Consider the following 19,138-nt stretch of genomic DNA (forward strand, 5'->3'; position numbering starts at 1 on the left):
CTTTATCAATGTCTCGAGGACGACGCATATCAACTTGTATTGTCATTAAAGTAGGATGCACGTCGAATTGAAAAGCTAGCATACCGTACCTGAAAATTTATCCAAGTAGTTATTAATTAGTTAATGGATCATTTAATTTAACAAATTATATTTACATTATTTTACGATAGTACTTGTGAATGTGAAAAGAAAACTCATTTTAAATATGTATTTGTACAGGAACTGCGCGTACCCGGAAATAAATTTATCCCATGTCGGTGAAGTGGCAATTGATGTAACATTAAATGCTCGGTCGTCAGTTATAATGCTCCACCATATTAATATTGCTGTTAAAGTAACTATTATACTAGAACATATTGCGACCAATCTATAATAATTTAGTAAATTTCTTAATCGAAATATATGAATTTATAATAATGAAAAATAATTTAACTTACTTCATGTCTCGCGGACTGCCCAGCCACATTAATGGACAAAGTAAAAGACCGATTATTAACAACCAATAACAGAAAAAAAAATCGAAACGCTCTCCTGATACTTTAAGCCCAAACAGGTGCAAATTCTGCGAAGCTAAAAAATCATTTGCGTAAAGCTATTATATAGAATATATCTCATAATATCTAGGAGAATATCTACTATAAAAAAATACAATTTATTAAAAGGATATCTTTTTTGTATCTAATTAATTAACGATGTTAAATACAAAGAACATTTTAGAAATAAAAATTACTATTTTTAGTGTTAATGCATAATTATAAGGTGCCTTTTTACTTACCGACTAACAAATTCGGAATGCCACAACCAAAAACCGTCAAATCCAAAAACAGAGTGACGATGGATCGTGCGCGTTGTCCCATTGTTAATTCTGTCACGGCGGCGAGAGGATAGCTGCAATTTTAATATCAAAATTTAGAATCTTCATTCTTATTGGACAAACATTAAAAAATTTAATAGAAAGAAATAAATAATAAAAATACCGATTTTTTTGTGAAATCTGCGGATCCAGGGTAGTCGCGATAATCCATGATTTCCCCAGTAGAATGGCCGTATAAATTTGCAAACCAAAGACAACGAGCACCAAAGGAATTCCGTATAATCCTAATAATAAGTACATATATTTTTTTCTATTATTTATTCTATCTATATTTATTCTATCCTTTTTGATTAATATATACATATATTTTTCTAATATAATTTTTTAATTCCAAAGATATCATGATTCATCAACGCAAATGGAATGTAAGAAATATTAACAAACAATTTATGCTGGTGCTTTTATTGCTAGATTAATACAAGAAACAATAAACATTACACGATACTCTTTATTAATTAAAATTAACTTATCGCTATATATAACGTCATCACAAATATACATTGTTATAAACACTTGTCTCGATCAACCAAGCCTCTTTTTCGTTATAAAGAGTTTCTCATACGAATCTCTTTTTTAACTTTGACAAATATTTCAAATTCATAGTTGGGAAAAATCACAGATTTTTCAAGGTGTTCGATTTTCTTATTCTAAAATATTCCATGTAGCCGCCTATCAGAAACTTCTTTTATCTTTATAAAAAATTGCAGTGAGATCTCACCGCACTGGACGATCGATCGTGGTAACGCAATTATCGGGAATACGCCGAAAATATCAATCATGCACAGAGTGGCAAAGAGCAATGACAGCCCCGAATTTCCGTTTTTCCACGACGTTGCACTTGCAGGATTCATATTGCTCACTTGCAATGCCGCGGTACTAGGACACACGATGTTCGTGGTAAGAATCTGGACCGGTTTTCGTCGAGGTGCGCATCGTACCACAACACCAAGGTAATCCGATACCGATATCGAACACGAGTAGCTGGAACGGGAGAGCCGTAGGAAGACCTACAATGTATATGACTTTCGTATTTAGCAAGCTGTCGATAGAGCAAACTAGACAATAAAGGGATAGAACTTGAAATATTATGCTTTACTTCGACTAATATTTATATAAGGGTTGCTATTCTTGATATCATAACTATTTATTTTAAAAACAATTTATCAATAAAATCATGTTAGTGTTATCAAGTAACTATATATACCTCCACTCTCAGCTGAAACCAACTAAGAGTAATATAACAACTATATATTTTTACTTTCAATAATGTATAACTATTCTGCTTCTTCTATCCCATAGATTTCAGACTCAATTGAAATTTTAATATCATATGAAAATTTAAGAGGACGAACTTCCAAGGCGAGAAGTCCATCCAGTTAACTAAAATGTATATTATTGTTATATGCGATATTATATATTACATATTATATATTACATTTATATTGAGTGCAAAATTATAACATAGATGTTATACATATTATTTTTAGTCGACTGGGCACTTACATCATTCACATTTCTGCATTGATTCGATTTAGGAGTTTCACTTTTTAAGAGCTTCGTATCCTTATTTACATTACAATATACTTTCAAGATATTGTCAGCGATTTTATTAAGTTCTTTCTATATGTATTTTCTATATGTATTTTTGGATTTATTTGTAAAAAAACATTAATGCTGTATATTGATATATTCCGAGTAAAAATGATTATTGTTGTAATAAGATAAACACAAATGTGTTAATGATGAATAATAGCAATAGTTTCACTTTAATAAATTAAGATTTTCATTTTCGCATTTTTCTTAATAACAATCACAGATCTCGATATCTATTCAATAGATTAAATATCGATAAAATATAGTTTTGATATCGTGCAGCTTGCTAGATGCTAAAGATATAGCTCTACGAGAATAATCGTAATAGTTGTAATAAAGACGCATATACAAATGATCTCCCTGAATTTTTAGATATTTCTTGCATCAGTAGTCCTCATTCAGTAGTGCATTAATTTTATCAATCGTTGACTTACAAAATTCCCTGGTCCCTAAGATATTCTTACATATACGCATATAACACACGATTAACATATTCGCTTATAACACTCATTTCCCATAATATGTACTTCGCTCTTGTCATTATACTTGTCATTATACTCACAACCTCCCTACGAGTGGCGAACACGCAATCTGCGTGCTACATATCAATTGTAATTAACAGCCGAGAAATTATCAACTATATATTTTTAATTTTATCTTTTTCATTCTTTTTAATTTTCTTTCAATTTCTTGAATTTCTGACATGATGAATGAATATCATGTTATATCCAACTTAAGTACCAAATAGGTCACATAAGAAACATCTTAACAAACATGTACGTCTAGTTTATTTGCAATTATGTGTAATTGATCGGGCTTATAATTAACTTATTTAAAAAAATAAGTACCTAAATATAATTTACGACAGAAAAACTTAAAATTAGTCGTCCGTCTCGTAAGCAGGTGACGCCGGCGAGTACGTGGGACTCGTGGGCGAGTATCCCGGTACAGGTGGTGAGTACGTCGGACTTGTCGGAGAATAACTCGGGCTTGTAGGCGTGTAGGTAGGACTTGTGGGTGAATATTTAGTACTTGACGGCGAGTACTGTGGACTTGTGGGCGAGTACGTTGGACTGGTAGGCGAATAGTTTGGACTGCTGGGTGAATATCGGGTACTGCCAGATGTAGTGTGCTGTGGCGAACTTGGCGAGTACGACGGACTTGTAGGTGAATATGTCGGGCTGGTTGGCGAGTATGTGGGACTCGCAGGTGTGTATTGCGGCGATGTACCGGCAAATGACGGTGAGGTAGGAGAATAACTCGGGCTCGTCGGTGAATATTTGGGACTGCTGGGAGAATAACTTGGACTTGCGGGCGAATATTGCGGCGAGCTTGGCGAATAACTGGGTGAAGTGGGTGAATATGAGGGTGAAGCAGGTGTGTAGTTGGGTGAGCTTGGTGAATAGCTCGGCGATGTTGGTGAGTAACTCGGACTCGTAGGCGAATAGCTTGGACTCGTAGGCGAATAACTTGGACTTGTTGGGGAATAACTCGGTGAGGTTGGTGAATAACTTGGGCTCGTCGGCGAATAACTCGGCGAAGTTGGCGAGTAGCTTGGTGACGTAGGCGAATAACTCGGACTGGTCGGTGAATAGCTTGGCGAAGTAGGCGAGTAACTCGGACTCGTTGGTGAATAACTTGGAGATGTGGGCGAGTAACTTGGACTTGTTGGCGAATAACTCGGAGAGGTTGGCGAGTAACTTGGACTTGTCGGAGAGTAGCTTGGTGACGTCGGTGAATAATTTGGACTGGTCGGCGAATATGTTGGACTTGTAGGCGAATAATTCGGACTCGACGGTGTCATGCTAGGCGATGTAGGTAAATACGCTGGCGACGTTGGAGAATAACTGGGTGATGCTGCACCAGCAGGTGACATTGGGAATGGACTCATACTTGGACCTGGACTGCCAGGACTTCCTGGCTGTGGTGAATAAGCAGAATATGCTGGCGATAAGCCTGATGCATCTGATGCTCCCGATGGCGAGAAACATGCACCACCAGGCGTCATACCGCTGCTCAAAGCTGTAAAACAATAAAAGAGTAAAAGAGTAAATTGTTAATATTATTTGCATACAATTGTTATTATTTAACAATTGTTAATATATACATTTCTCGAAAACTAGATTTTTTACTTTATTTTGAAATTATTACACAACACTTACCTGGCGACATATTCGACGCACCATAACCAGGAGTAGCTCCCATCCAAGGAGTCATTTGAGGGCTCATGCTGGACATGCCAGTTACGCTGCCAAAGAACATTCCCGCTGTTCCCATCATACCTGCCCCAACTGCCATAGGAATTTCGATACCAGACTTACATTTCTCCGCGTCCAATAATAGATCAAAGCATCCTAAACATACAATATAAAATTGTTGATATTGTATAATTATTTAAATTTCTACAGATAAATTGATCTGAGAATCTTAATATTTTCTTTACATTTCTTTACAAGATAGATTTGCGAATAGAAATTAGAATACAACTTGCATAATATACTTATAATATTTCTTGTATTATAAAAGATCTGTATACATCGCAAATTACCTGTTCCAATTCGAGGAAGTTGTCCCATTATAATATTTTCGGATACTCCTCTCATTGGATCTACCTCTGCGTGAGACGCAGCATCCAATAATACATCAACCGTTTCTTCGAAGGAACACCTAAAAAAATTCAAATTCTTATTCATTTTTAACCGATACTTTTACCTTCTATCTAACATTGCGAAATATACATAAATCTTTCAAAGATCCCAATAAAAAAAAAGACAAGACTTGTTTACCTCATTAAAGCACCGGTGTCTTGTCTATTGATTCCATGACGTGTTATCGCCATAAGATGACCCTTTGCAGTCATGACGTCGCAAAGCAAGGCAAGATGTCGATAGTTGACGTAAAGACCATAGAATTGTAATACTGCATTCATTTCCTTTTCTACTGACTTTCGCACGGCTTCGATGCCGAGTACTTGGAATATTTCACAAATATCATTGCTGAATGTCCGCACGGGATCGACGTCTCTCTCACTCAACACCTTCATCAAGCTTGTCCCGTCGGTTTCCAAGAGCCATTCCGCGATGGCTTTGAATTCGCCAGTTTCCGTAATAACAATGCGTTTTTTAGAATCTGTTTGTGGCAGATGCATGTAAACTTTTCCGATAGCTTCGATACCCTGAAACATTCAATAAAATGTAAAAAAACAAATTCCTCTATATAACTATAGGTAATTAACTTAAGGTAATTAACAACAACGATTAAACAAAAGACTAACGTAATTGACATTGTTATTTTATAGTCCAACGTACCTGTAGAGTCATATCACTAAGCATGTTGGCTTCAATACAACGAAGGAACATATCGTCCTCCATCTTATCTACGGTTTCCTCATCCGTATCCTGGAACTTGTTGTCGTCACTGTTCATTATTCTGATGCGCAGTACCAGCTTCTCGGCGTTATCGTCATTGAATATGCAGTTCAAATCGTCACCAAAGCCAGCGTTGATTTTTTCCGCGATCTGTTCCATTGTCAACTTCTTGTCAGTCATTCGTTTTCTATCCAGCTCGATTCGCAACAACCACGGCGATATTTTCGTAGGATCAAAGTCAGGCATCTCGTAATACACGTTGACGAACTCCTGATCTTCTGCAATTACTGTGTTCTGTGGATCTGGATCGTAGTATATCGCTGTGTTTGCCGTCACCTTTTTCAACGTTGTGTGTTCCAGTCGACAAAGCACGTTTTTCGCCTTCTCGGCATCACGCGCGGCAGCACCAGTCAAGAACACTGTGAGTGATGGTGCCTTCGGCTTCTTACTGATGTTGATGATTTCTTTCAATCTAGGCACACCAAGGGTTACGTTTTTCGATGATACACCAGCGAAGTGGAAAGTATTCAGGGTCATCTGAGTGGCAGGCTCGCCGAGAGATTGCGCCGCCAATGCGCCGACCATTTCGCCGGGTGATACTTGAGCCTGCTGGAATCTGGTCTCGATTTCTCCAATTAGCCACTCGAAGGCCTCACTGGATAGTCTGAACTCCTCGGAGACGCACTTGGTGCATAAAGTCGATCTTACTAAACATTGGAACAATAATGTTGCGTTTTCATTCGCCTGTTTGCTTAGTCTATCATCTCCAGCGACAATGATACACTTTTCCAGAAGATTCTTTACGCCTTGGATCACTCTCATTGGACTGAGATCAGTCGGCGCTCGCTTATTGATGTGGAATATCTTCTGTACGTTCCAAATCATCCTCTGCAAATTGCAGGGCAATACTACTTTGGATTCTCCACTCGGGAAAATCTCACGGAGTACAGCACGGTCTCTGTTCAATTGTTCCCATTCTCTTTCTAGTTCGGATATCACCTCACCGGAGCCCATCATCTCCCGGACTATGTCCTCGTTAAATATACGCCGCAAGTATCGCTCATTAGTGGGATCAAATTTGAATTTTTTCTCGAAAGCCTTGTTGCTCACCTTGATCGTTGGTAGATTTTGGAATTCGACGGTCTCACCGCAGAGACCGTCCTCTCCGTAACGCAACTGAATCAATTGACCGACGGAATTACGCACGGTGCCATCATAGTGCACCATCACCGACTCCATAGCTTTTATCAAACGACGCTGAATGTAACCAGTCTCAGCCGTCTTTACGGCGGTATCGATAAGACCTTCACGACCACCCATTGCGTGAAAGTAGAACTCGGAGGGCGTGAGACCAGCGAGATACGAATTCTCGACAAAACCACGGGACTCTGGTCCATAGTCATCCTTAATGAAATGTGGCAGCGTTCTCTTACGGAAACCAAAGGGTATCCGTTTACCTTCAACGTTTTGTTGGCCTACACAAGCGATAACTTGAGAGATGTTGATGTTGGAACCCTTTGAGCCTGATACTACCATGGCCTTCAAATTGTTGTATTCTGTCAAGGACTTCTTAGCGGAGCCTCCGGTCTTGTCTCGAGCATCATTCAGTATCCTGTTTACTTGATTCTCGAAAGTCTGACGAAGCGTGTTGCCAGGCGTAGGCTCAAGTTCCATGTTGTGTGCCTTTTGAATTACTTCTATCACGTCTTCTTTGGCCTTTTTGATCGCTTTCTGGATCTCCAAATATGTTTGCGGATCAGCAATAGTATCGCCAATACCAATCGAATGACCCTCTAGTAATAGCCAATTGTTGATAACTGTTTGAATATTGCCATAAAAGCGTCCGCACACTTCGTGGCCCAGCTCGAGCATACAAATATGAAGCAAAGAACCAGCTGATGTACCCAGGGTTTTTTTGCAAAGAATACCCATTACAAGTTCTCCATGTTCTACCATTACCTTTGTGTCACCCGGCGAGATCCACTTGTATGGACCATCGTCTTCTTCATCAGGATGTGTGCTGTGCGTACGTATCATGTTCACATTACCTGGTATAATAAGAGAGAACAGTTGCTTGCCGGTCCATAACGGTTTCGGTTTCAGAATACACGGTTGTGGCATCTTGCCATCCCAGCTAGGCAGAAACATAAGTAGATTCATCATTTGCTCTTTTTCAATAAATACGTCACGCTTGGTCATTTTTCTGACTGCTGTCAGAGTATCCTGTACAATTCCCATAACCGGTTTATTTGCCTGTGGGGTAATAATCTGTCGTGGAGTCACATGAATGTTCTCAACTTCTGCACGTGTCTCCATCGACTGTGGAACGTGTAAATTCATTTCATCCCCGTCAAAATCAGCATTATACGGCGATGTGCAGCTTAGATTCATGCGGAATGTACTCCACGGAAGCACCTTAACACGATGACCCATCATACTCATCTTGTGTAGAGTAGGCTGACGATTGAAGATTACGAGATCACCGTCGCGAATATGTCGTTCCACTCGGTAGCCACATTGCAGATGCAGATCCGAAGACTTGGGATGGAAGCGTAGATCAATTCTTTCGCCGTTGTCGCGTACTATGTATTTCGCGCCAGGGTACTGCGAATTGCCACGCCTGACTAGCACCTGCATCTTATCGATGTTGAAGGGCGTCACGATTTCGGGGAATGTCAGATTTTGCGCTATACTGCGCGGTACGCCTACTTGATCAATACGTAAATTGGGATCAGGAGTGATAACAGTACGCGCAGAGAAGTCCACACGTTTACCCATCAGATTTCCACGAATCCTGCCTTCCTTTCCTTTCAGTCGGGCCTTGATGGCTTTGAGCGGCTTGCCCGACTTCTGCATTGCCCGGGGCATACCGGGCATGTCGTTGTCGACGAGCGTCGCCACGTGAAACTGTAGCATCTTTATATTCTCAGAAATTACGTGTGCGGCTGCACCGGACTGTTCATTTCGTACTAACTCGTTGTTTGATTTGATAATGTCTGCCAATTTGTGCGTTAGATCGTCCTGATTCTTAGCGGAACCGTACATAATGACCGCAGGTCTAACAGACAGTGGTGGTACTGGCAATACGGTGACAATCATCCAATCTGGCCGTGCAAATTTCGGATCCATGCCCAAGATGAAAGATTCTTCGTCTTTAATGTGTTTCAAAATTTCCCAGGCCCTTTCGGCCGAGAGAATTATCTTTTTCTCTTGTGAATCTTCATTAACATGCTTCCACTCTGCAGTGACATCCAAGCCAGACCGTCTAAGATTAGGCTGATATCTACCACAACCACCATGACCTGGTTTTCTGTCCATTTGAGGTTGGTTCTCCACATTCTCCTTGTTGATGTCCATTTCATCTCCGCCTTCACAGATGTTTTTGCTTTTGCATAAATCATAAACGAATGCGAGTCGCTTCCGCGGCTGTCCTTTCGTTTTCATAACGATTTCTTTTATTTTTGGATTATGCTGAAAATAGCAGAAAAGGATTAATGTTCTGAAGAATTCTTTTAACTTCCTCTTTGATGTTATTTAAAGATAACACATTTAACAATCAAATGAACTGATTATTATCAATTTTTTTGAAGATATAAAAGATTTCCTATTATTATTTTATAATTTCATATATTTTTATTATTTCAAAATAAAAAGATTCATTAATCAATTTTAAATTTCTATAATTATAAATTTTTAGAAAGATACAGAATGTGAATAATTCATTAAATGCAAAACTTATGGGTTTTATAAACAGAACACATGAATCTTGAATAAATACTTACAGGGTTGACAAGTAATTTGGAACAGTAAAAACACACGCATCTCAATATCTTTATAGTTTTTGTGATGAATCCCACATGGAATACTGGTTTTGCTAGATCTATATGACCAAAATGACCAGGGCATTCAGTCATATTGCCAGCACAAGTTTGACACCTGGAATTCCTGTCAATAACACCTTGCCTTGGATCCATAAGACCACCCAATTTAGGGCGGCCTCCCTCCATAGTTTCGGGAAATCGTATGCCGCCATCGGTAACTGACATACGACGCTACACAAAAGTATAACAACTCATATTTTATAAAAAATTTAAATTTAATCGAGATATTATAAAATCTATATTTATATTATATATTATAGACATTATTATAGATAAGAGATCTTAATTTTTTTACTTTATCAAACAGATTTAACTATATTTATTATAACTATTGTCTATATTTTATATAGAGAAAATAAGTTGATATTATCTTCTTGTATATTTTACTATTTTATGTATGTAAATTATTTTGTATATATATTTTCTCTCTAACATAAAAAGAAAAAGGAGAAAGATGAACTGTGTGTAAGTTCAGCTAAAAAGAATAGGCCTAATATAATACTGGCATTGTTAAAGCCTATTCATTGCTAAAGTCTATTCTACAAAGTGTTCTTTGTTTCTTACTTTTTACTTTTTGCTTTTTTATCAATAATTGTATTTTTTGCTACGTTTCTTTCAAAGTTTTTTTCTTGTTTCTTTCAAAGTTCATTAACTTTTATTTCAGACAACATAAAACAAAAAAATAGCAAAAAGCAAGAAACAGAAAACAAAAAGCACATTATAGAATAGGCTTAAAAGCATACAAAATAGATATTAGAAATTCACAGATTTCTGTATTCTGTAGCCAATCAACAGGCTTGAAAAATTGATACTTTGAAGAAGTTTCATATGAAAAACATAAGTACTTGAAGAATCTTCATTGACATCATACAGTTTTCTTATAACAGAATGCAAACAAGTAGTGATTGAATAAACACATTAAATATAAATACAATTAAATATAAATACTTATATTCAATATTTCACATTTTCTTAGAAAATATATTTTTCATAATTTCATTTTTAGTAATACTTCTCAATAATTAACATTACAAAAGTACGACAGTTACATACAGGCACTAATACTACATCATCAATATTTTACACGCAATTTAATTTTTTATACATTAGACATCGCAGGTAGTAACAAAATCAATTGTCATGAGTCAATATTTATCAGAAATGTTTCGATGTAAAAGCTATCGAGTAAACTATATTTGTACATTTAAACCCGCGAGAGATCATTGTGCTACGGGTAGATATGTGACGTTGCGCGAGATTGCGCCATGTAATTCCTGGAAAGAGTTCCACTTCTCGCAAATTCTGCCTCGGAACTATTGCAAATTATCATACAGTTTACTTACAATCTCGTCGGGCGAGAGGATCCCGAATTGAACGCGTTTCACCGTCCGTAAAGACGCTTTAGAGTCGGACGTCGCCATTTTGCTGTGGTTCACAGGAGCTCGCGCGAAAGACCTCCAATCATTTCCAGCGCCTGCTGCGACCTGCGTCAGCAAAACTTACGACTTCCCAGCAATCCTAGCTCTGCACTGTCCTGCACCACCGTTCCCATCATTCCTCTACCGTTAGAAAAACGTTGAGCCCCACCACTGTTGTTATGAAGCGAATCTGCACATGCGCTCTGCTCGAGCGGGATACGAGGTTGATGGAAATGTAGATCTGTTTGTGTTGCTCATACTTTTTGCACTTCGTCGATAAATAGTTTAACTTTTTTAAGGTTATGAGAGAGAGAGAGAGAGAGAGAAAGAGAGAGAGAGAGAGAGAGAAATATTGTGGCGACAAAGAATCAAAAGGTTAAACTTATTAATAACAATATATGAATTGATTTGCATTTAATTGCACACAGTGTTTTCAATGGAAAAACTAGAGCACTGAAATAATTGAATTTAACCCTTGAATTTAACACTCATTTTCAGTGTTAATAGATAATTTATCTCTTTTAACTATATATGTTTAACTATACATGTTCTTTGTTGTTGCGATAACTTCTCTCTCATAATCTTAAAAAAATTATTTATCACGCTGGAAATACAACTGATTTGTAACAATGGGTCTTTTTCACCAATCTCGATTAAGTTAACAGATGGTTACATGGGACTCATTTTAGACTCAATTTCACAACTCATGATTAACTTTTTAACTAAAATTTATCAACCAAAGGTTGATGAAAGAGGCCAGAATATTGGACTAATTTTTCCAGTGGAAACCATTATTATTCGATTGGCGAATCACAAATCAAACCAAAATTTTTGACTAATGTCATTCGCCAGTGAGTTGCATCGATATTTTCTCCACTAGATCAAACTGATAAGTTACTATAATTCGCTTCAAAATTCCTAGACTCGTCAATTCGCATGGCAAAAAAATTGCACGATGCAGGCTCCCTCTCCAGATGTCTCTCTCGCTCTCCCGATGACTCGATGTCAACATCGGGACCGAAGTGTTCAATCTGATTCCGGGGGGTCGGCCATCTGCTGTAACCACAGCCAGAGCCACGTCATATTTGTGTGCCGCTGTCGAACGAGCTGCGAGCTGGCTCTTTATCTTCTCCCGCGGGTTTTTTTTACGTAAAGTCATATCCCCGCGACCGCAGACATGAATATATTCCGATTGCTGGGCGATTTATCGCATCTTTTAGCCATTATCATACTACTCGTAAAGATATGGAAGACACGGAGCTGCGCCGGTGAGTCGGATCGCCTTGATCATATCGTTCAAGGAATGCTAGTGTTCGTAACGAGTTTAATAAATTGTGACGAGCGAATGCTGATAAAGGCTCATCTTCAACAGATAGTGATTATCGATGTTTCAACATTCACAGGTATCAGTGGCAAATCACAGATCCTCTTCGCGATTGTTTATACTACCCGTTATCTAGATCTGTTCACCACATTTATCTCGGCATACAACACATTCATGAAAATCGTGTTCATTGCCGCATCTCTCGCCACGGTCTTTTTGATGTATATTAAGTTCAAAGCTACGTACGATCATAATCATGACACGTTCAGGTAAGAAAAAGTACTCCAAAATCTATCAATAAGCTGGTTCTTTTTCAACTTCTTGCATGATTTATCTTTTTTCCTTTTCTGATTTATGGAGACCGAATCAATAAACTCCAAGAATGATTTTGATGCTTTTGTTCATATGATTGTTATCATTATGAATAAAAGCATTGTATTAAACTTTATTTATGAATTATGACATAAAAGCTTGTTCTTTTTAGCTAAACTGCAAAATTTGTCTTCTTGTTCTTTTCACATTGGGAAGAAAAAGAGAAAAATTGCAAGTTCAGCTAAAAAGAACAGATGACTTCCATAAACCAGATTATCCCTCTTTCTTTCTCTCTTTAATGCCTATTTCTACTAACATAGATTTTTTTCCCTTTAATCTCAGTTTAACTTGTCATTTTGCAAAATCAGAAAGATAAAAAATAAGTTAAACTAAAGTTAAAATTTTTCTATATTAGTAGAAATGAGCACCCAGTTTCACCAATATTAAGATTAACTTCCATCTCGGTTCAATTTATTCTTTAGCTTTTTCTAATTTTAAGAATTATAGATAATTAAAGAATTATAGATAATTATAGTCAATTAAATAGTAAATTAAATAGTTAGTTAAATTTTACATTGAAGAAACTGAACCTAATATCTATTTCTATCAATATAATTAGAATCTTAATTCAACTAGCTTTTCATCTTTTTTTAATTTTAAGAATTAGGAAAAGATAAAAAGTAAATTGAACTGAGAAGTTTCTACGTTGGTAGAAACGATCATAAATCAAAGAAGATGAATGGTATAAGTTTAGTTAAAAAGATCAGACCTAAAATGATATTCCTCAGTTGGTATTTTCATTGGGAATGTGATGACGATGAATTCTTGTTTCAGGATCGAGTTCTTGATTTTACCAGCATTTATACTAGCATTGCTGATCAATCACGAACTGTCCTTCATCGAGGTCTTGTGGACATTCAGCATTTATCTAGAGTCAGTGGCAATATTACCACAGTTGTTTCTGGTATCGAAAACGGGCGAGGCAGAAAGCATTACCAGCCATTATTTGTTCGCATTGGGATCATACAGAGGCCTGTACCTGTTTAATTGGGTCTACCGCTACTATGCTGAAGATCATTACGACTTGATCGCTATAGTTGCTGGATTGGTGCAGACAGTTCTCTATTGTGACTTTTTCTACCTCTATATTACCAAAGTACTCAAAGGCAAGAAGTTACAACTACCTGCTTAGCTTCAGTTGAGAGTATTATCCTCTTGTATCGGAGAATTGTTCAACTGTCTCTGTGGCATCGCCAATTTGAGATAAATTCGGGAAATCCTGGGAGGCTTGTGAAATGTGCAAGACGATGCACGTTTTCATTAAGTATGAATTGTCTGGCATCCCCTTTCCATAAACTTTCTTCCTTCCTTCCATCATCCCTTGTACGATGCCATGTGTTGCATCTCCTTTTCAGGATCAGAAAATCTAAGTTGTCTTTACTGTTTTATTTTGCATACTTCATTTAAAAAAAAAATGTACATTACCACATAAGATCGAGTTAGTAACTACTTATCTTCAAATTCAGAAACAAAATAGGGATAAAAGAGGAGAGAACATAGAAACCAGAATTTTCATTTATATTTACAGTTTATATCGTTGTAACTGTCAGTAATAAATATAGTTAAATATAGTTACATGATAGCAATATCTTATAAACATTGATCGAAAAATCCAATTGAATTGCCACTATGGTAATTCAAGAAGAACGCAAGCTAATATACTTTACCAAGTCAGTAATGTGAACTGCCTCACTAAGCGTCGTTGATCGATTTTTTACATGTACAACGCCATTCTTAAGACTAGTCTTATCCACTGACACGACGTATGGTATTAGGCACATTTGTTCTGTATTGACGATTTGTTCTGTATTTGTCAATATGGTAGAGATCCCTCTCGTTCTAAGCATATTGTTTAAGTATAGCACAAAGCGATTCAAGTCTTCTATATCTGAATCAGTCTCATTTTTCTGTTTTTCTATGTGAAACGTGATTTTGTATGGGCATAACTTAGGATGAATATACGCTCTAATTGATTTATCCAGCATATGGCTGTCACAGAATAATGCCAAGCAGCCCCAATCCATGGAAGCGATATGCTCGATCATATGCACATCCATAACATTATCTTTATTATTTTCAATCTGTAAATAAATATCCCATTTAAATAATTCTCTCTCTGTCTTTCATAATGCTACCAATATTTCAATAAGAAAGCATTATACCTGAGGATACAACTTGCGTATGCCGGGATAATGAGTGATTGTTTCCACGATGATATTTCCAAAAGGAAATTGCGCCTCTATCTCCGTCACATCCAGATTCCTCATCTTCTTTGCCTCGGCGAAGACGAATCTCGAGGGATGCTGAGCAAGTTTGCGCCACCATACTTTGCGCTCTCTTTGCTTCTTATACAACAGACTCTTCGAGTCCGACGCATCAACAAATACGTTGATCTTGGCAATTCTGTGAGATGGTACTTTATCCACTAATAGCAAAGACTCGTTCCACACGCTCTTGGATGTTCCCAGTGTGACAAGTGCAAATGGCAGCATGTCCATCGAATTACTCCGCAGTTGTTGCAATGTATCTGCGATTGTATCACATGGGAACACATTATAATGTGGCATTGTGACACAGTGAGAGAACCAGTGTTCCTCGAGATTCCTCAGCACTAGCTTGCCCTGGGGTCCATACACAAACATTCGCTCAGACAGACTGAGGAAATGCGACCCGACAGTTTTCAATACAGCTTCTAAACTCATTATTCAGATTCACTTTTTTTCTCCTTGCTCGTCGTTAGTGGCACGACAAAGTATTCCTCTTCTAGCACCGCGGCGTTCCTCAATATTTCACGCCGATTGATGTCGTGTTGCACTACGTCGTCCCGCAGATGAATGCAATTATTCTCCAGAGTGTTGTACATCGGACGTACCGTCTCGTCGATGTGGACTGTCCGTAGCCGTTCGGCAAAAGTTATCGCTTCTTCCAGCACTCGCTTGCTCTGCTTAAATTCGAAGCCAATTAGCGCCAACCTCTCGAGCCTCCTGATCGTTGCCTCGTCAATAGACAGTCTCTTGTTACCGCCAAGTCTGCTATCGTTATTATTCTCCTTCACTTCGTTGTTGCTTTCTGATTTTTGTTGTTGTCTCGCGAATACCATCGAAGAGTTGAATGTTCTGAAAGATGGAACAGCGTTATCTCGAAACAGAAAGATAACACCTTCGTCGAAGAGTCTGTATGTTGGCTTGACTTGTCGCAACATGGCCATACTCGATGACCTGTCAATCAAATTTGACAATCAAATCTGACTCCTTTTTTTTCAAGCTTTCAATGCGTGTCCAAGAATCTATTTTTTGTTTCGATTCCTTTCAAATACATTACATGTTTGTAATCTTTCGTTTTCTCCTTCAAGTGCACGTGCACGTCTTTTGGTTCTCGAATTAATAGCACCTCTAGAGAAATAGAAAGAGTCAATACCGCCAAAACAAGCAACCTGATGTGCAGAAGAGCAAAGAAAAAAGTAATGTATCACGTGCACATATTTCCACTTTTGACTGTTTCTTATGTAGGATTCATATTTCACGTAACACATCTGATGTACGACATCCAATGTCCAATAGGATTATAGGAGAAGACAAAAGTGTCGCTAATTAGAATTAATATAAAGCCTGTTCTACAAGGCTTTAAATATAATCATAGGCTAATTAATTATCATACTTATTTTGTTAAATTCAACTGTAAAGCCCAAGACACAATGCGAGGGAATAGTGATAGAGATAGAAATAACACGATTTCAACCTATCAGAAACTGTGTATTCCGATATATCCGATTACTGATCGCATTGTGTCTTGGACTTAATTGATTAATTTTTTAAACCCGATGTTCACGATGCTAGAAATCAGTCCGAGATCTCGGACAGAAAAAAAAAATTAACAAATCACATTTGAACAATTTGATCACATGACTATTGTAATTGATCAATTCTTTCTTCATCCGAAGTCTTGGACCGATTTCTAGTATTGTGGACACAAGGCTTTACAACTTGTGATTTTATTGTAAAACATTTTATTGAAAAACAGGCTGAAAAATATAAGGTATTCGTTGCCCCAAATTGTAAAAATAAGGAATATGATTGGCTGCGTTCAGCAAAAAAAAACCGTTCATTAGCAAAAAAGGGGTTAATCTATGATTAATATGTTTATTTATTATAATTCGTAATGTAGAATAACTTGTCTATAGATAATTTTTAATATCATATTCCTTATTTATTTATTACTATTTATTATTTCTTTATGCTGTGTTTGGGCCGTAAAGTTATGTAGCGCTTAGTGAGCAATGGAGCGACTTAAAATTGCGCTCCAATAGCTGCATTTAGCAAAGAAGCAGCTTTGAAACTGTATAAAATTCTTCAATACGATTGGTTCTTACTTTTGGATTTGGACTTTCCTTACGGATCTAAACGTATAAACCAATCATGGCCGTGTTCCAAATTTACTGCTAGCACTGAAAATGCTACAATTTACGTTACGTACACTATAGATTTTCAGGCAGTACAGGCAGTCAATTTTGGAATAGCTCATATTGAAGAATTTTACAACAGTTGCAAAATTGCTTTCTCTGCTAAGCCCATTACATTACATTAAGCCGCGATCCTATGTTAATTGCAAGTTTATTGCGACAGCCAATGAAAACCATTGATTTCAATGCAAGTTTCAGATTGGCTGTCACAACAAACTTGCGATCAGCTTGCGTCTAATGTAGAATGGGCTCTAAACGCAGCCATTGGCTGCGTTCAGCAGAACGTTTATTTTGCACTGTTGGAAATTTTCTTCGCGCTGATTAGGTTATGCTTTTAGATTAAGAAGAATGATGCTGAGGTCCAATCTCAGCAGAGAATCATAAAACTTGGTTGCAAAACTGTTGTGTTCTACTGAACGTAGCCAATGACTGCGTTCAGCAGATAAAATTAATCAGTTAACACTTAGTGATTTTTTAATATGATTGATTCTTGCCTTCAGTTCTTCGTTGGATCTAAGTGTAAGAACCAATCATATTAAGGAATCATTAAGCGCTAACTGATTAATTTTCTCTGCTGAACGCAGCCACTTGCTATCATGTGCATACTGCACTTCCATTAATTTTACATTGGGCAAGCATTTGGGTTGTTCTGGTTTAGTTTGACGCCATAATGGAACCTTATGGCTGGATTCGGAGAGACGCTATTAGCATTATTTGTGTCATTCATCTTCATTGTCCGTTAAACATGAAACAAGGATAGTAACACAAATAGCATTGACAGCGTGTTCCCTGAACGCAGTTCTTATATTTTTATACTATAGATTAGTTTTTTTTTATTCTTGTACTCTCTGAACAAGCATTCGATGCAATAAGTTGAAACAAAACACGTATATTTATTTTTCCATTTTCCATTTTATTTCACTTTAACTTATTGCACCGAATGTACCAGTTCAGAAAGTGCAGGAATAAAAAATAGATCTTTATATATATGGTACCATCTATAGTACCATCGTGTCTAGTGTCCGCTGTTTGTTGTCTCGTGTGTAAAATTCAATTGAATTTTGTTCGCTCTGCTTGATCGCGAGGTTATTAACTGCAGGAAATAATAAACATCAAGTATGTATATTTTATTTTAAGTGTTCTTGAGTATTTATTATCTCTTCGAGATGAAATTATGTACATGCAGTGTGCACGTGATTAACCGGTTTTCGAAGTTATGTATAATGCACAAATCTAAAAGTAGAATAAAGTTCATATGGGGTTTGTTTTTAGGAAAATTTAAATATTCGTCTGGTACATGTGTACGATTGAATCTCGCTATAAAATTATCTTATAATTGTATTTATAATTTTATTATGAGTAATCAAGACACAAAACAAAATACAAAATATTCACACACAATTTTATTGTTATTATTATAAATTGTTGAAAATACTGTATAATAGCAAAGTCTTATTATATGAAAAAAATGTTATGTTGCTACAACATAAGTAATTTTTTTATTTAGAAAATTTGTTGTATTAGCAATGAAGTGATTAAAGTAAAAAAGTGATTAAAAGTAAAAGATACATAATAATTAAATAGATTAAGTTTTAGATATTATTTAGGTATTTTTAAATTAAGTTACATATTATGCATTATAATAATATAATATTTTTAATAGAAAATTTTACAATTACGGAATATGTGTAATAATAAACAAAATATAAGTTTTTAAAAAGACACACACACACACACACACACACACACACATTTACTTTAGTAATAAAAACAAAACCAATTATATAAAACGATTCTTAATTTTATGAAGATTTAAAATTACCTTTATATTATGTACATTTTTTATTTT

The 19,138-nt window shown here is 36.7% G+C and overlaps 7 protein-coding genes across 8 annotated transcripts in view; 2 read left to right on the forward strand and 5 right to left on the reverse strand.

The window, feature by feature from the left end:
• Nucleotides 1–2,236, reverse strand: part of LOC108692662 (proton-coupled amino acid transporter 4) — a 4,577-nt gene extending 2,341 nt beyond the window's left edge. The window contains 6 exon segments of the mRNA XM_018201019.1: nucleotides 1–89; nucleotides 233–367; nucleotides 438–570; nucleotides 776–888; nucleotides 978–1,098; nucleotides 1,593–2,236. Coding sequence (XP_018056508.1) covers nucleotides 1–89; nucleotides 233–367; nucleotides 438–570; nucleotides 776–888; nucleotides 978–1,098; nucleotides 1,593–1,725 — 724 coding nt within the window. The 5' untranslated portion in view covers nucleotides 1,726–2,236.
• Nucleotides 2,237–3,283: 1,047 nt separating this feature from the next.
• Nucleotides 3,284–11,773, reverse strand: LOC108692661 (DNA-directed RNA polymerase II subunit RPB1). 2 transcript variants are annotated; one of them, XM_018201016.1, is made up of 8 exons: nucleotides 11,680–11,773; nucleotides 11,060–11,402; nucleotides 9,618–9,887; nucleotides 5,776–9,306; nucleotides 5,254–5,642; nucleotides 5,016–5,134; nucleotides 4,630–4,821; nucleotides 3,348–4,489 (listed from the first exon to the last, which is right to left on the reverse strand). In XM_018201016.1, the coding sequence occupies exons 2-8, from the start codon at nucleotides 11,135–11,137 to the stop codon at nucleotides 3,348–3,350; spliced, it is 5,721 nt and encodes a 1,906-aa protein (XP_018056505.1). In that variant the 5' UTR covers nucleotides 11,138–11,402; nucleotides 11,680–11,773. The 2 variants fall into 2 exon arrangements, with proteins under 2 accessions (XP_018056507.1, XP_018056505.1); XM_018201018.1 differs by lacking the exon at nucleotides 11,680–11,773 and having other exon boundaries at nucleotides 3,284–4,489; nucleotides 11,060–11,137.
• Nucleotides 11,774–12,131: 358 nt separating this feature from the next.
• On the forward strand, nucleotides 12,132–13,970 carry LOC108692664 (ER lumen protein-retaining receptor). The gene is made up of 3 exons (XM_018201021.1): nucleotides 12,132–12,402; nucleotides 12,538–12,727; nucleotides 13,605–13,970. The coding sequence occupies exons 1-3, from the start codon at nucleotides 12,312–12,314 to the stop codon at nucleotides 13,960–13,962; spliced, it is 639 nt and encodes a 212-aa protein (XP_018056510.1). The 5' UTR covers nucleotides 12,132–12,311; the 3' UTR covers nucleotides 13,963–13,970.
• Nucleotides 13,971–14,180: 210 nt separating this feature from the next.
• Nucleotides 14,181–15,540, reverse strand: LOC108692663 (DNA polymerase subunit gamma-2, mitochondrial). Its single transcript, XM_018201020.1, has 2 exons — nucleotides 14,993–15,540; nucleotides 14,181–14,911 (listed from the first exon to the last, which is right to left on the reverse strand). Exons 1-2 carry the CDS (start codon nucleotides 15,530–15,532, stop codon nucleotides 14,468–14,470), a joined length of 984 nt encoding a protein of 327 aa, XP_018056509.1. The 5' UTR covers nucleotides 15,533–15,540; the 3' UTR covers nucleotides 14,181–14,467.
• Nucleotides 15,528–16,301, reverse strand: LOC108692665 (glutamyl-tRNA(Gln) amidotransferase subunit C, mitochondrial). The gene has a single exon (XM_018201022.1). The coding sequence runs from the start codon at nucleotides 16,036–16,038 to the stop codon at nucleotides 15,532–15,534; it is 507 nt and encodes a 168-aa protein (XP_018056511.1). The 5' UTR covers nucleotides 16,039–16,301; the 3' UTR covers nucleotides 15,528–15,531.
• A 1,518-nt stretch (nucleotides 16,302–17,819) lies between these two features.
• LOC108692578 overlaps nucleotides 17,820–19,138 on the reverse strand; it is a 2,582-nt gene continuing 1,263 nt past the window's right edge. Inside the window, exon 4 of the mRNA XM_018200893.1 lies at nucleotides 17,820–17,990. Within this exon, the coding sequence (XP_018056382.1) occupies nucleotides 17,820–17,990 (171 nt within the window). The remainder of the gene's footprint in view (nucleotides 17,991–19,138) is intronic.
• LOC108692666 (probable ATP-dependent RNA helicase kurz) overlaps nucleotides 18,291–19,138 on the forward strand; it is an 11,103-nt gene continuing 10,255 nt past the window's right edge. The window contains exon 1 of the mRNA XM_018201023.1: nucleotides 18,291–18,405. The gene's annotated coding sequence lies outside the window, so the exon portion shown is untranslated. The remainder of the gene's footprint in view (nucleotides 18,406–19,138) is intronic.

This window comes from Atta colombica, unplaced genomic scaffold (genome assembly GCF_001594045.1).
Source record: "Atta colombica isolate Treedump-2 unplaced genomic scaffold, Acol1.0 scaffold78, whole genome shotgun sequence".
NCBI classification, from domain to species: domain Eukaryota; kingdom Metazoa; phylum Arthropoda; class Insecta; order Hymenoptera; family Formicidae; genus Atta; species Atta colombica.

What these genes read in the sequence shown, in the direction of transcription:
- LOC108692664 (XM_018201021.1), top strand. Translation starts at nt 12,312, where the DNA reads ATGAATATATTCCGATTGCTGGGCGATTTATCGCATCTTTTAGCCATT. An exon ending in GAAGACACGGAGCTGCGCCG is followed by an intron (nt 12,403 to 12,537) that starts GTGAGTCGGATC and finishes CAACATTCACAG; the next exon opens with GTATCAGTGGCAAATCACAG. An exon ending in CATAATCATGACACGTTCAG is followed by an intron (nt 12,728 to 13,604) that starts GTAAGAAAAAGT and finishes TTCTTGTTTCAG; the next exon opens with GATCGAGTTCTTGATTTTAC.
- LOC108692663 (XM_018201020.1), bottom strand. Translation starts at nt 15,532, where the DNA reads ATGAGTTTAGAAGCTGTATTGAAAACTGTCGGGTCGCATTTCCTCAGT. An exon ending in TACGCAAGTTGTATCCTCAG is followed by an intron (nt 14,912 to 14,992) that starts GTATAATGCTTT and finishes ATTTATTTACAG; the next exon opens with ATTGAAAATAATAAAGATAA.
- LOC108692661 (XM_018201018.1), bottom strand. Translation starts at nt 11,137, where the DNA reads ATGGCGACGTCCGACTCTAAAGCGTCTTTACGGACGGTGAAACGCGTT. An exon ending in TTAGTGATATGACTCTACAG is followed by an intron (nt 5,643 to 5,775) that starts GTACGTTGGACT and finishes TGAATGTTTCAG; the next exon opens with GGTATCGAAGCTATCGGAAA. An exon ending in ACTTCCTCGAATTGGAACAG is followed by an intron (nt 4,822 to 5,015) that starts GTAATTTGCGAT and finishes TTGTATGTTTAG; the next exon opens with GATGCTTTGATCTATTATTG.
- LOC108692665 (XM_018201022.1), bottom strand. Translation starts at nt 16,038, where the DNA reads ATGGCCATGTTGCGACAAGTCAAGCCAACATACAGACTCTTCGACGAA.